The sequence below is a fragment of the Heterodontus francisci genome, chromosome 4, assembly GCF_036365525.1.
Source record: "Heterodontus francisci isolate sHetFra1 chromosome 4, sHetFra1.hap1, whole genome shotgun sequence".
Taxonomy (NCBI): domain Eukaryota; kingdom Metazoa; phylum Chordata; class Chondrichthyes; order Heterodontiformes; family Heterodontidae; genus Heterodontus; species Heterodontus francisci.
In genome coordinates, this window is record NC_090374.1 from 88,200,110 (window position 1) to 88,214,159 (window position 14,050).

Below are 14,050 nucleotides of genomic sequence, written 5' to 3' on the forward strand. Positions count from 1 at the left end.
AGTTGCCTTAAGTTCCCTGCTCACCTTCAATGCCATCCCAGGGAAAGCCGGAAGAGGGCAGGATCACATCAGGATCCCGACCAGGAGTCAATTTCCCGGACCTTCCTCTTGCTCTTGAACCTGCCTCCAATGGCCTCGGAAAATTCTGCCCTCTCTCTCTTTCTTCCTTTAAGATGCTCCTTAAAATCTGTCCCTTTGACCAAGCTTTTGGCCATTTTCCCTAATACACCTTATGTGACTCTGTCTAATTTTGCTTTCTAGTGGTCCAGTGAAGGACCTTGGGACATTTTGTTATGTTAAAGATGCTATATAAATATAGTTGTTGTTGTGGAGGTGGAAAGTCTTACTCAAGCAATAACATGGCAGTAGGCCTGGTCACCCAGTTTTCAGCTGATATACCCCTCGATTTCAGTAGAGTTAGAAGATAAAACTCCAGCCCCGCATCTCACACACAGAATCATAAGGTAATTTCCAGCTAGGCCTCTGCAAAATGCAACAAAAAAAAACCAAGTCTGTGCAATGGTCACTTCCTTCCAAGTAAAACAAATGAGTTTAGAGTTTTGATGTGAAAAACAGAACATATTACCATCAATGTAAACAATAGATAAACAATAGTAAACCTACCAATGCATACATTAGCATCATTTTCTTAATGAAATGTTTAATTCAAAATTTATGTAATATGGAATGTTTCAAGTGAGTTAATGCACACAGAAATGTTATTTCATTATAATGAATTTAATCCTAATAAATTAGTGTAGTGTTCCATTTCCCAGCAATAACATTGATATGCAGAAAAAGTTCACCAAAATGCAAATTTGAAAAAGTTGTGCAGAATACTAATGTCTAAAAACTTAGTATTATCTCCAGTAAAGCTAGATTTTGAAGATGTTTATTTATTTAGAGATACAGCACTGAAACAGGCCCTTCGGCCCACCAAGTCTGCGCTGACCAGCAACCACCCATTTATACTAACCCTGCAGTAATCTCATATTCCCTACCACCTACCTATACTAGGGGCAATTTGCAATGGCCAATTTACCTATCAACCTGCAAGTCTTTGGCTGTGGGAGGAAACCGGAGCACCCGGCGAAAGCCCACACAGTCACAGGGAGAACTTGCAAACTCCACACAGGCAGTACCCAGAATCGAACCCGGGTTGTTGGAGCTGTGAGGCTGCGGTGCTAACCACTGCGCCACTGTGCCGCCCATAAGATATATATTATTGTTTTTTAACTTCTGTCCTGATCTTGTGATTGTTTATAAAGTCAGCACTTTCAGTTATGAAATTTCTCTCTCTTAATGACGTCAACACGCAGCAGCCTATATGTGTTTCCTTTTAAAAGTGGTCATCATCAGATCTGGCTTAATGCATAAAGATACATTGCACTGGGCATTGTAATGAACGTCTGGTATATTATATGTAGTAACAGAATTTCTGTTCACAGTATATTTGTAATTCTCTATATTTCTTTTTTGTCATATTTGAACTGCTGTTTGCATTTTTGTATTTATTCTTGAAATGTGGGCAGGGCTGGCAAAGCTGCATTTATTAATGGCTGCGTTTGCTGACAACACCATCACTAGGTGGCGCTGCAATGGTGCATGCGCAAATGTAGCCTGTGCCACTAAAACGTCACAGTCTGCGACGTCAGGCAGCTGCCAGGATTAAAGATGGCGCTGCTCAAGTAATCACACGATGGCAACCTAAACACATGGCAGCACACAATGGCTGGAGGGGAGGGAGCGAACGGGCTGGGGAGGGGAGGGAGCGAGCGGGCCGGGGAGGGTGCGAGCGGGCCAGGGGAGGGGAGCGAGCGAGCGGGCCGGGGGCAGTGAGTGAGCGGGCTGGGGGCGGTGAGCGAGCAGGCGGGCAGCGGGGGTCGGGAGCGGGCGGCGGGGGGAAGGAGGAGAGCATACCTGCCACCAGCAAGGTCTTCGGCTGCGCTCTCCCCGCACCCACTCTCTCCCTGCTCCCCAGACCCCCTCTGCCCCCACCCCTGCTCTCTCCAGCCTGGATCCCCCCACCATCTGCCCGCATTACGCGATGACATCATCTGCGCATGCACCAACCCCATCTGCCCGTGTTACGTGATGACGTCATCTGCGCATGCGCCAACCAGTCCTGGCACTGCGGAACGCAGCGCATGCGCAGAGGGTAGGCATGTGCGCAGATTGGCGCAGTCGGATGACATAAGCTGCGGGCTGCGTTGTCAGTAATCACTTTGTTTATTAATCCTAGTTATCTGAGAAGGTGTTGGTGAGCCTCCTCTTTGAATTGCTGCTGATCTTGTACAGACGGTGCTGTTATAATGTTGTTAGGTAGAGAATTGCAGGCCTGTCACCCAGTGATAAAGAAATAACAACTGTATGCATCGAAGTCAAGGTAGTACATGACTTGGATGGGAACTTGAAGATGTTGGTGCTCCCAAAATCTTGTAGTAACCTTATATACAGTTTTAACTCAGATTGGTTTATTAAGGTGTTATATTTGGCGCTTGCTTTTTTTAAAACTATCATCTTAATTTGTTCTTTTCATCTCAGCTCCTGAAATCTTACGAGGCTATGCCTATGGACCAGAGGTTGACTTGTGGTCAGTGGGAGTCATCACCTACATACTGTAAGATTCTGCAAATGTAACATCAGGCCTTACATTATTCCATACTTTCTTATGTTCTGTTATTTGAGTATAGTAATAACCTGAATGAAAAACATATCCATGTACTTCAGCAGTCGGCATAACCCAGTCATTTAGTACCAACATCTGGTGCAAACCCCATGGCTCAAACTAACAATGAGTCATAGTATCTTGCTCCCTTTATTTGTTAAAGCTAGCCACATGCAGAACAACTATTATCTGATACTTTCTTACTCCTTTGTCAGGCTGTGTGGCTTTGAACCATTCTATGACGAGAGGGGCGATCAGTACATGTTTAAGAGGATTCTGAACTGTGACTATGACTTTGTCTCCCCCTGGTGGAATGAGGTTTCACTTAATGCAAAAGATTTGGTAAGTGGGACAACAGAATATAGTTGCAGTTTTGTTCTACTGTATCCTATGTTTAGCTCAAATTGTGGGTACTTATGTCGAACAACTACAAAGACAATTCTGGTTATCACTATTACTAGTCCATGGTTGTACATTAATTCCACACCCCATTGTTTTAAGAAATGAAATGAAGAGCTAAATAATTTCAGGCATTAATGTAACTTTATGACATTGGATTCTTCAGTCTATACAGTAGATCTCAGGGATGAAATAAATGTGACTGGTGGATTTGAGAGATTAGATTTAAAGAACCAATAATGAGTAAGAGTGTGGCAAAAGGCAGTAACACACACAGGTCTAGATTATACAATAAATCATCATCTTAATTCCGATAATTAGGGATTTGAAGCACTCTCAAATATCATTTAATTACTTATATTTGTTCTCGGGTACAAATCCCCTTTTTAAAGTACTTTTCTTTCTACGGGTCTTGGTAAGCCATGTACCATCTATGATGACCAGGAGGGCAGGTGAGCATCCTGCTCCCAGGCTCAAAAGCCACCTGCATGCAAGCAGTCAGGTGGCATGGAGAAGTGACAAGTCTTAAGTCTGTGCCTACCCTCTGCAGCTCAGTTAAGACCAGTAACTAACTGTGAAGAGCAATCTGGGTGTGATACATGCTCACACATGCATACAAATTATTATTGTGTCTCTTTTTAGCATTCTCTGTTTTGCTAGTGAATAACAGCCTGTTTATCTGTTCATGATACTTGTTAGAAAGAACCTCTGTCTGTTTTGAGAGTGTATTCTTCAGATTCTTTCAGGCACATATGAAACATATCTTGCGAGCCATTTGGAGGAGAATGAACTGTTTAAGAACCAGTATTTTTGAATTCTGCCTTTAAGTGCAATTTGTAACTTGTTGCAAGGCAACTATACAGATGATCTTGCCCCATTGACACAAATCAACTGTGCCAGGACATTGTGTCTTTTGTAAAGAAACCAATTCAATCCTCTGTAGGGTTGGACAGGATGAGGTGTGCTGTATGAAGAAAACAATGGCAGAAGTCACCGTTTGCATGCAGTAGGCTCTTTTGATGGTAAGTGTGTGTGAATTCTGCATATTTGCCTCTGAGCCATGAGAAAGATATTTTCGACATTCATACATGGTAATTTATCACCAATGATAAGTAGTCCAGTAAGTAAACAACAGTGCAAACTTATCATCTCAGTATTCAAAAATGAATAGAATGATCTTGGTTAATGTTTTCCTTGCTTTCTGGAGCAGTAAATTATGGAAAGTGACAGACAAAACTAATGCAACTTGCAAACTGCAGCTCAGAGAAGTGTTACATTTTTTGGTAAGTGGTTCATCAAATGGCAGCCATCACCAACAAAAATATGAATGTCACCTGGGCCTGGGCCAAAGCAGCTCAAAAGCTAATGAATAATTGTCACAAATAATGAAAAATAATCAAAACATCTCAATGAGCTGGAAATTACACACAAATCTAAGTGATCATGACACAGATTGTAAAAAGAAGGCACAAAATGCAGCAGCATGACCAAGAGATAGTCTGACCATAACAGAAAGGAGGATATTTAATACTTTGAGGTAGGAAGAATTCACATTGCCACATTTTCCAACTCTGGTTAGTTAATTGTAAAAAAAACTATGAAATCATATTAATTTCTTCAGATATCAAGCACATGCAATATGGATTAACTCAATATGAATGCCAGTGTAACATTAGGTCACACATTTTAACTACTTTTATATTTGCATTTCATAAATTTGAAAAAAATCAGTAGAATTAAAATCTCATTATGCTTTGTCCTTGTGAAATATTGGCCCTAACATAATGCTCATTTTAAATATTAAATCAGAAATTTTGGAATCTTTTTATTCGTGTATTGTTTACCCATATCGCAAACTCAGTAACTGTATGTGCAAAATATCCATCTCCATGCCTACAGAAAAGGAAGATGACTGATGATATGAAGGAAAATGAAGAGGTGAAATCTTATTAGTCCAATCTTCAATGTTTAATTTGGAACATTTTTAATCTAACTACCTCATTAATCTAATTGTTGCTCAGAAAATAGTGCAGTGCATTTTGCACTTGATAATCCTTGTAATCTGACATTACAATGAGGGGGACAAATTGGTTTTGGTTATTTTTTTAGTTGATAAACCAAAATCAAAAATGGTTGAAGCACCAAATAGGTGCACAGTAAACATGAAGAAAGAAATCTTCCAGGAGAAAGAAAAAACAAATTCAGTAACCCAGGGCTGAATACTTGGAATTGGCAGTTCCAACATTCTCAGAGAAAATTCAAATTAGTTGAATGCTGCTCACAGCACCATAGTGATACAAAACTATCACCATAAATGGAAAGAGCTGAGTGAAGCTCTTCCTGTATGTCTTTTACAGATCAGAGAGCCAGTAACTTCAATCAATCACAGGCCTAAGGTTTATGTCCAGAACTTTTTTCAGCAGTGGCTGGCTAAGAAATTTTAAAACGTTATATGCTAAAATTATGTAGTGAAATCTGTGAACACCACCACTGTTGCAAAAGGGCTGCAAGAGAAGACAACACCATAATCATTTATTATTAAAATGAAAATTTACTTTTTGTAAGTGGTGAGCCAGCACTGAAAAGAAGTAAGGAAGAACATTTGACTGTTATGCATCAGTTCAGCTAGGACAGGTCAAATGAGACCCTGGTAATTTAGAAATACACTCATCCCTGCTGCTTCAAGAAAATCATTCACCCAGATCTTATTGTCAAATGATAGCTAAACATGTCGGCTTGAATGATTGGTTTATCTTTATAGAGCGGAGTAGATCTTGACTGTAAGATATTGTAAAATGGGCAATAGAGCTTGGCAGCCTGTTTTAACACCGCTCCTGACCTCAATGGGAATAAAAATAGGGAGAGATATAAAACAGGCTGCCACCCCTTTTACAATATCACACAAAGTCAATGGCTGGATTTTAAGTGCCTGCCACCAAAAAATGGTGGCCCGGGCACACCAAAGAGCCACCGCAATCACTGACCTGGCGGCTCATTTAAGTAGCCCGGATGGCCCGCCACCACCCCCCCCCCCCCCCCAAGTCACATGGAGAGGGCAAGCTGTCTGTCCTTGGCAATGGCGTCAGCTGCCTGTGCACAAGTGCTGGTGCCATTTTTAAAGGGCAGCCAGCCCTGTCGGCACATTTAAATTTTTAAAGAAGTAACCACCCCCCCACAAATTAAATAAATAAACTTATAAAGCCCCTTTCCCACCCCCCTCAATAACAATTCAATTACCTATTTGCCCTTCCCCCAAAACACGTAGTTTTTACACATGACCTTTCGTCCCCAAACTGAACAAAGTTTAAGGTTCAACCCTTCCCATCATCCCCAACACACATTACATTTGTTTGACCCCATTTCCCCCCCTACCCTACCCCGCACTGAAAAAGCTACCTCCTCCCCCTCTCCCAACCAGTCTGATGCCGCGTTTCCCCAGATGGGGATCTGAAGGCAAGGGAGTTCCGGCTGCCGCACCGAAGATCGCGGCAGGCCCTCAAGATCTCAGGTAAGTCTATGTAAATTTATTAATTTCAATCATTTGAATATTTAAATTGACATCCCGTCACCCAGCGGCAGGGGCCCACCATAGAGCCTCGTCGCCACCAGGAGGATCGGGCTGGGCCCTTCTGGTGTCGAGGTCCGTGGCGGGCCTCATCCAGAGCCATCTTCAGCCCCCCCCCCCCCTGCCACAGAACCCAACACCTGGGGAGAACAAAATCCTGTCCAGCATCTACCCCAGTGACTCTAAAGAAGCCCACATTAAGCTTGTGGGAGCTGGAATTATCCACAATTCTAAGGGACTGTACTGTAAGCAGCTGTACAAATTATACTTGGTGTATGCAGAAGAAAATTGCTACTTAATGTGAAACTACATCTACATTACATGAAATGAGGAGAAGACAGAAATTGTTGCCAATATGAGTACACCCTCGCCAAATCAATCACCGTCAAGAGATTCTATGACAATGAAAATCAGCTGCCAGATCATTTTTATTGCATCCATAGTTCCATCAATGTCACATTCATGGATGATTTTATCTACTGTAATGCATCCATGCTGTGTGAGGAGCTGTTGACAGACACCCAGATCATGCACCAGCCCAAGCCTCTGAAACCATAAATAAAATTGATGAATAACAGCAAGGCCTGTTGGTTCTGTCTGCTGTTGATGACAAGAAGGCTTTACTCACTATGGAGCACTTCACAGTCAAAATTTGAAAACAGTCTGCACATTGGAAGAAACATATCATTAAAAGATTTCAGCAGACCCAGAGGATGTAGAAAATAATTCTTACCTTCATTATTCAATAATTACAGTACAGTACAGTGAGTAGTCTTTCAAGTTGCTGTAGTTTAATATTTTAAAACACTACAGTTAAATGATTAGTGTTTTTTTTTACGTATTTAAGTGTAAAGTAACAGTTGAGAAATGGGATTATAGCTCGTAGCTCTAGTGTATGACGAGCTCCAGCATAGGCATGATGTGCTGATATTTTCACGATTCTGTTTACATATAAAATTTAGTTAAAAGGCTGTCTTGAATAGATTGTCCAACACCTTTAATCCAACGAAAGTTATAGCAGCAGTTGTGTTCAAATTAATGACTGTAGACTGTACTGGAAAACAACATTTGAAGGGCAGAGAGCAGTTGGAAAAAACAACTAGCGCACTTGAACTCCAATCCACGATTCTGCATTAAGGCATCTCACAATATAAGGTTTGATCACATGAGAATTATGTGAAGGATCGCATTTGGCATGAGGACAAGGAGTTGTTTCAACCACTCACCCCACTAACAGGTACAATAAGGAAAATGTTGTCATGTCAGGTTTACACATAACTCTGTTCCCGTCTGTCCAATAACCCCTTTCAGGCTGGCTTCCATCCTTCCCACAGTATAAAGATAGTCTTAGTCAAACTCACCAGGAATATCCTCTATGACTTCGACTTCAGTATGTTATTTCTCCTCAAGATCTCTGTCGCAATTTTTATGGTTGAGTGCTGTATCCTTCTCCACTGCCTCTCCTCCATAGACCACCTCTGTGCCACCACCTATTTGCAGTTCCATTCCTACCTGTTCCAGCATAGCTGTATATTTGCTACCAGGGCTTCTCCTTCTATCTGTACAATCACTTTTATGTGGCCCATGGTTCAGTCTTGAGCATTTTACTATTTCTCATATACATACTGCCTCTCGAAGACACTATTTGTAAGCATAGGTTAGCTTCTATTTGTGTGCCAACTCTATCCACCTTTAATTCTCTGCCACCACCATAAAATCCGCAACATGGCTGGAATTTATGAGCGTGCTGCAAACCGCGACAGCGCACTCTCATCTCGGCAGTCCGCTCGCGCAGATGTGTCATCACTGAGCCCCGTGATATTTCGCACGGGGACTCATTTAATTGGAGGGGGCGGAGCGGCCACCCCCCGATGTCATAGGCACCAGCACCATTTTTAAAGGGCTTCAAGCCCTTCATGTAAATTTAAATGTTTAAAGGTCCTGCCGCACTTATATTTGAAATAAAACATTTTTCAAACTTTGCATGCCCTCTCCCAGTCCCCCCCAATGAGTTCACAATAAATAAAATTACATATAGCCCGGGAAAACCAATTTTTCAAATAACGATCTTTAACCCCCCACCCCCCCCTTCAGAACATTTGACCCTCAACCCCTTCCCACCATCCCCACAACCAATCAGAGTGGTTTTCCCTGCTCCCATACCCCTGCCGACCTGCATATTTCACTGCTCCCCCCTCCCACCAGTGTCACGCCTCGGAACTCTGAATGGAGTTCTAAAGGCGCGGGACCTCTGGCTGGCGACCGTAATATCATGTGGGACAATCGCTGGGACAAGGTAAGTTGATTTGCATGTTTCCTCATTAATTTTGATATTTAAATGAAGCCCTGCCACTTATCGGCAGGGGGAGCTACACTGAGGCCTCGCCACCGCCGGTAAAATGCGGCTGGGCCTTCTCGGCATTGGAGGTCATGGTGAGCCTCTCCTGGTAGAATTTTCCAGGCACCCCCGCCACAAGCCCCGACGCTGGAGGCCTCATAAAATTCAGCCCCATGTTACTCTGATGCCCGACTTAACTTGTGAATGAGCTGGAAATTCCACCAGACAAGCATTGGCAAGAGCAAAGCTATTCTAAACGAGTACTTTGCATCGGTATTCACCGAGGAGAGGGACATGACGGATGTTGAGGTTAGGAACAGATGTTTGATTACTCTAGGTCAAGTCGGCATAAGGAGGGAGGAAGTGTTGGGTATTCTAAAGGGCATTAAGGTGGACAAGTCCCCAGGTCCGGATGGGATCTATCCCAGGTTACTGAGGGAAGCGAGAGAGGAAATAGCTGGGGCCTTAACAGATATCTTTTCAGCATCCTTAAACACGGGTGAGGTCCCGGAGGACTGGAGAATTGCTAATGTTGTCCCCTTGTTTAAGAAGGGTAGCAGGGATAATCCAGGTAATTATAGACCGGTGAGCCTGACGTCAGTGGTAGGGAAGCTGCTGGAGAAGATACTGAGGGATAGGATCTATTCCCATTTGGAAGAAAATGGGCTCATCAGTGATAGGCAACATGGTTTTGTGCAGGGAAGGTCATGTCTTACCAACTTAATAGAATTCTTTGAGGAAGTGACAAAGTTGATTGATGAGGGAAGGGCTGTCGATGTCATATACATGGACTTCAGTAAGGCGTTTGATAAGGTTCCCCATGGCAGGCTGATGGAGAAAGTGAAGGTGCTTGGGGTCCAAGGTGTACTAGCTAGATGGATAAAGAACTGGCTGGGCAACAGGAGACAGAGAGTAGCAGTAGAGGGGAGTTTCTCAAAATGGAGACGTGTGACCAGTGGTGTTCCACAGGGATCCGTGCTGGGACCACTGTTGTTTGTGATATACATTAATGATTTGGAGGAAAGTATAGGTGGACTGATTAGCAAGTTTGCAGACGACACTAAGATTGGTGGAGTAGCAGATAGTGAAGGGGACTGTCAGAGAATACAGCAGAATATAGATAGATTAGAGAGTTGGGCAGAGAAATGGCAGATGGAGTTCAATCAGGGCAAATGCGAGGTGATGCATTTTGGAAGATCCAATTCAAGAGTGAACTATACAGTAAATGGAAAAGTCCTGGGGAAAATTGATGTCCAGAGAGATTTGGGTGTTCAGGTCCACTGTTCCCTGAAGGTGGCAACGCAGGTAAATAGAGTGGTCAAGAAGGCATACGGCATGCTTTCCTTCATCGGACGGGGCATTGAGTACAAGAGTTGGCAGGTCATGTTACAGTTGTATAGGACTTTGGTTCGGCCACATTTGGAATACTGCGTACAGTTCTGGTCGCCACATTATCAAAAGGATGTGGATGCTTTGGAGAGGGTGCAGAGGAGGTTCACCAGGATGTTGCCTGGTATGGAGGGTGCTAGCTATGAAGAGAGGTTGAGTAGATTAGGATTATTTTCATTAGAAAGACGGAGGTTGAGGGGGGACCTGATTGAGGTGTACAAAATCATGAGAGGTATAGATAGGGTGGACAGCAAGAGGCTTTTTCCCAGAGTGGGGGTTTCAACTACTAGAGGACACGAGTTCAAACTGAAAGGGGAAATGTTTAGGGGGGATATGCGTGGAAAGTTCTTTACGCAGAGGGTGGTGGGCACCTGGAACGCGTTGCCAGCGGAGGTGGTAGACGCGGGCACGATGGAGTCTTTTAAGATGTATCTAGACAGATACATGAATGGGCAGGAAGAAAAGAGATACAGAACCTTAGAAAATAGGCGACATGTTTAGAGAGAGGATCTGGATTGGCGCAGGCTTGGAGGGCCGAAGGGCCTGTTCCTGTGCTGTAATTATCTTTGTTCTTTGTTCTTTGTTTATTCCGTTTTAGCTTTAATCAGAAACTGCACCTTGTCCCTGATTTCACCTCTTTGCTTAGCTGTTTTCTCAAGATAAAAGGAACATCAAATCCCATATCCAATCCATCATTGTCACAGCCTATTTCCATCCTGACTGTTATGTTTGTATGTATCCTCACCTCACCCCACAGCTGCTAAAATGTTTTTGTCAACGCCAGCCTTGACTTTTTAAAATATTCTTATCGCCCTTTTGAACATGATCCTACACAATCTCCAACAAATCCAGAACTTTGCCTTCGGTATTCTATCCTGTAAAATCCTGCTCATCTATCAGCACTATTCTCACTGACTTCCACTTGCTCCCCATTCCACAATATGTTGATTTTGAAATCCCCAGTTAGTGTAGAGATACCTTCATGGCCTTACTCTGCCTACATGATCTTTCTATATCGTTCCAGCCTATATCACACCCTTCACTATTCTGAGTCTGAACTATTCAGATTAGCCTCCTTTTCTTGATTCATTATCAGTGGCACAGTTTTCAACTACCATCCACCATGCTCTCTGGAATTCTTTTCCTTAACTCTGTCCCCTTTGTTACACCCCTTCTCATCTTTAAAAGTTTACTCAAACATACCTACTTTCAGTCATCTCCACTAACTCTTTTCCCAATTCTGGTTTACTGTCTGCGGGTTGAATTTTATGCCCCCAAAGAGCGGGATGGTGGCGGGTGCGGGTGGTGGCGTAAAATGGAGCGGGAAGCTCCGGGGGACCTTCCCAACCCACTCCCACCTCCACCGCCACTTTACACAGGGCGGCAGCAGCGAAAAATGGCCTGCCCGCCCCAGGCCAATTGAGGCCCTCACGCGAATTTTAAGCGTGGCAAGCACGCGTCCTAGACCTACGAAAAGCCGCCTGACAAAAGCACCCTGTGCCCAACAGAGGGCCAAGGGTCGCCCCCGCTGCCCCAACCACCCCCAACACGCCACCCCCCCGTCCCCCCATTCGACCACCCTTGCCTCGCTGGGGCCCGACCAATCACCCCAGCGAGGCAACAAAAACTTAGCTGTGTTCTGGGGTTCTCCGACATCTTCTTTGCGATGCTTGGTGCAGTCTCAGCAGTGGCCACCACTCCCAGTGGCGCTGCTGGAACAGAGAGCTGCCGGCCCACTGATTGGCCGGCAACTCTATTAGGCGGGACTTCCTACCTCAGGTGGGTGGAAGTCCCATATCAAACTAATTAAAGCCTAGGGACCCGCAAAATACGGGTCGGATCCCCAGGTCAGGAGGAAGCGGCTTGCCACCGACTTTTCAGTCGGTGGACGGCTCCCGGCTGTCTAGGCTAAAATTCCGGCCTGAATCTCTGCCCTTCTTGTGACACACTTTGGAACACTTCAAATGTACAGTGTTCTCCTGTAAACTAGTAGTCAAGTTAACTATTCATTTACGTCATGAAATAATTGCAAAATAATTTGTTATTAAATAAAGCATAATTTTTATCAGCATTGTATCTGGTCCTTTTTTGGCTTGGGTTTGAACTCAGGTCTTAATGGTCTACTGTTCAATATTCAATGAGCTGTTACTAACACTCAAGTGGAAGCTGCTCCTCAATATCTGAATTAATTTGTGTTTTAGTTATTGCTTGATGTTCTATAACATCTCATTGAGTAACATCTCTTAGAGTAGGTTAAAGGTTCGGCACAACATCGTGGGCCGAAGGGCCTGTACTGTGCTGTACTGTTCTATGTTCTATGATACATGGATACATGCAGAGTAGTAGTGATGATCTTAAATGTTGTATTATTACAAGTACTAGCATGCTACAAAATGCAGTAGTTGCTTCATATTTGCTGCTCCTTTTTAATATATTAGCTGTTTGTTTCATTGGCACACAATTGGCAATTGTGTAAAATCAATCATAGAATCATACAGCGTTGAAGGAGGCTATTTGGCCCATCATACCTGTGTCTAATTGAAACATAGGGCTGAATTTTATGAGGCCTCCAGCGTCGAGGATCCTGGCGGGTGTCCCAGAAAATTCTTCCAGGATGGCCTGCTACGATCCCCGACTCCGAGAAGGGCCTTTACCAGCGGTGGCGAGGCCTCAGTATTGCGCACCCGCCACTCGGCAGCAGGGCCTTCATTTACATATTAAAATCAATGGAAATGAATTTAAGTCAACTTACCTTGTCCCGGCGGCTGTCCCAGGCCGATCTTATGGCCGCCGGCTGCAAGTCGCGCGCCTTCAGAACTCCAGTCGGAATTCTGAGGCGCGACATTGGCGGGGAGGGGGAGAGGAGTGAAATTTTCAGGTCAGGGGGAGCGGGGAAAACTCTTTGGATTGGCAGGGGAGATGGTGGCAAGGTTAAAGTTATTAAAGGTCGGGGCGGGGGGTGGGGTAAGATCGGGATTTGAATAAAAGTTTTTTTGGGGGGGAATGGGCTATGAATACATTAGTCCTCGGAGGTGTGGGTGAGGGGAGTGAAGTTCTTATTTAATATATAACTCTAATTTCACACTTTTGTTCCCTTTAAAAATTCATAATTCATCTAAAGGCTTGAAGCCCTTTAAAAATGGTGCCAGCGCCTGCGTGGTGGCGCCGGTCGCCATTGCCTGGGACAGAGCAACTGCCCCCTCTACGTCATCGGGGGCAGCTACTTCGTCCCCTCCATTTAAATGAGCCCTTGCGTAAAATAGGTGCATCCGTGCCTGAAGACCGCTGACTTCAAAGCGCGCTGCCGCGATTCAGCCCATAAAATACTTACGGGGTTTGTTAGGGTAGATGCTGAAAAACTGTTTTCCCTGGCTGGGTAAACTAGAACATGGGGTCACAGTTTCAGAATAAGGGTTCGGCAATTTAGGAATGAGATGAGGAAAAATTTCTTCACTCAAATGGCTGTGAATCTTTAGAATTCTCTACTCCCAGAGAGCTGTAGATGCTCAGTCATTGAAAACAGAGGTCGATAGATTTTTGAGTACTAAGGGAATTAAGTGATATGGGGATAGTACGGGAAGGTGGAGTTGAGGTAGAAAATCAGCCATCATCTTGCTGAATGGCAGAGCAACTTGATGGGCCGTATGGCCTACACCAGCTTCTATTTCAATGTTCTTATGTGTCAGCTCTT

General features: G+C 44.0%; 1 protein-coding gene across 2 annotated transcripts in view; it reads left to right on the forward strand.

Moving 5' to 3' along the window:
* The window catches only part of camk4 (calcium/calmodulin-dependent protein kinase IV), a 297,761-nt gene that overhangs the window by 258,932 nt on the left and 24,779 nt on the right, over nucleotides 1-14,050 (forward strand). For both annotated transcript variants that reach the window (XM_068029815.1, XM_068029817.1), the window contains 2 exons: nucleotides 2,545-2,620; nucleotides 2,884-3,010. In XM_068029815.1, coding sequence (XP_067885916.1) covers nucleotides 2,545-2,620; nucleotides 2,884-3,010 — 203 coding nt within the window. The remainder of the gene's footprint in view (nucleotides 1-2,544; nucleotides 2,621-2,883; nucleotides 3,011-14,050) is intronic.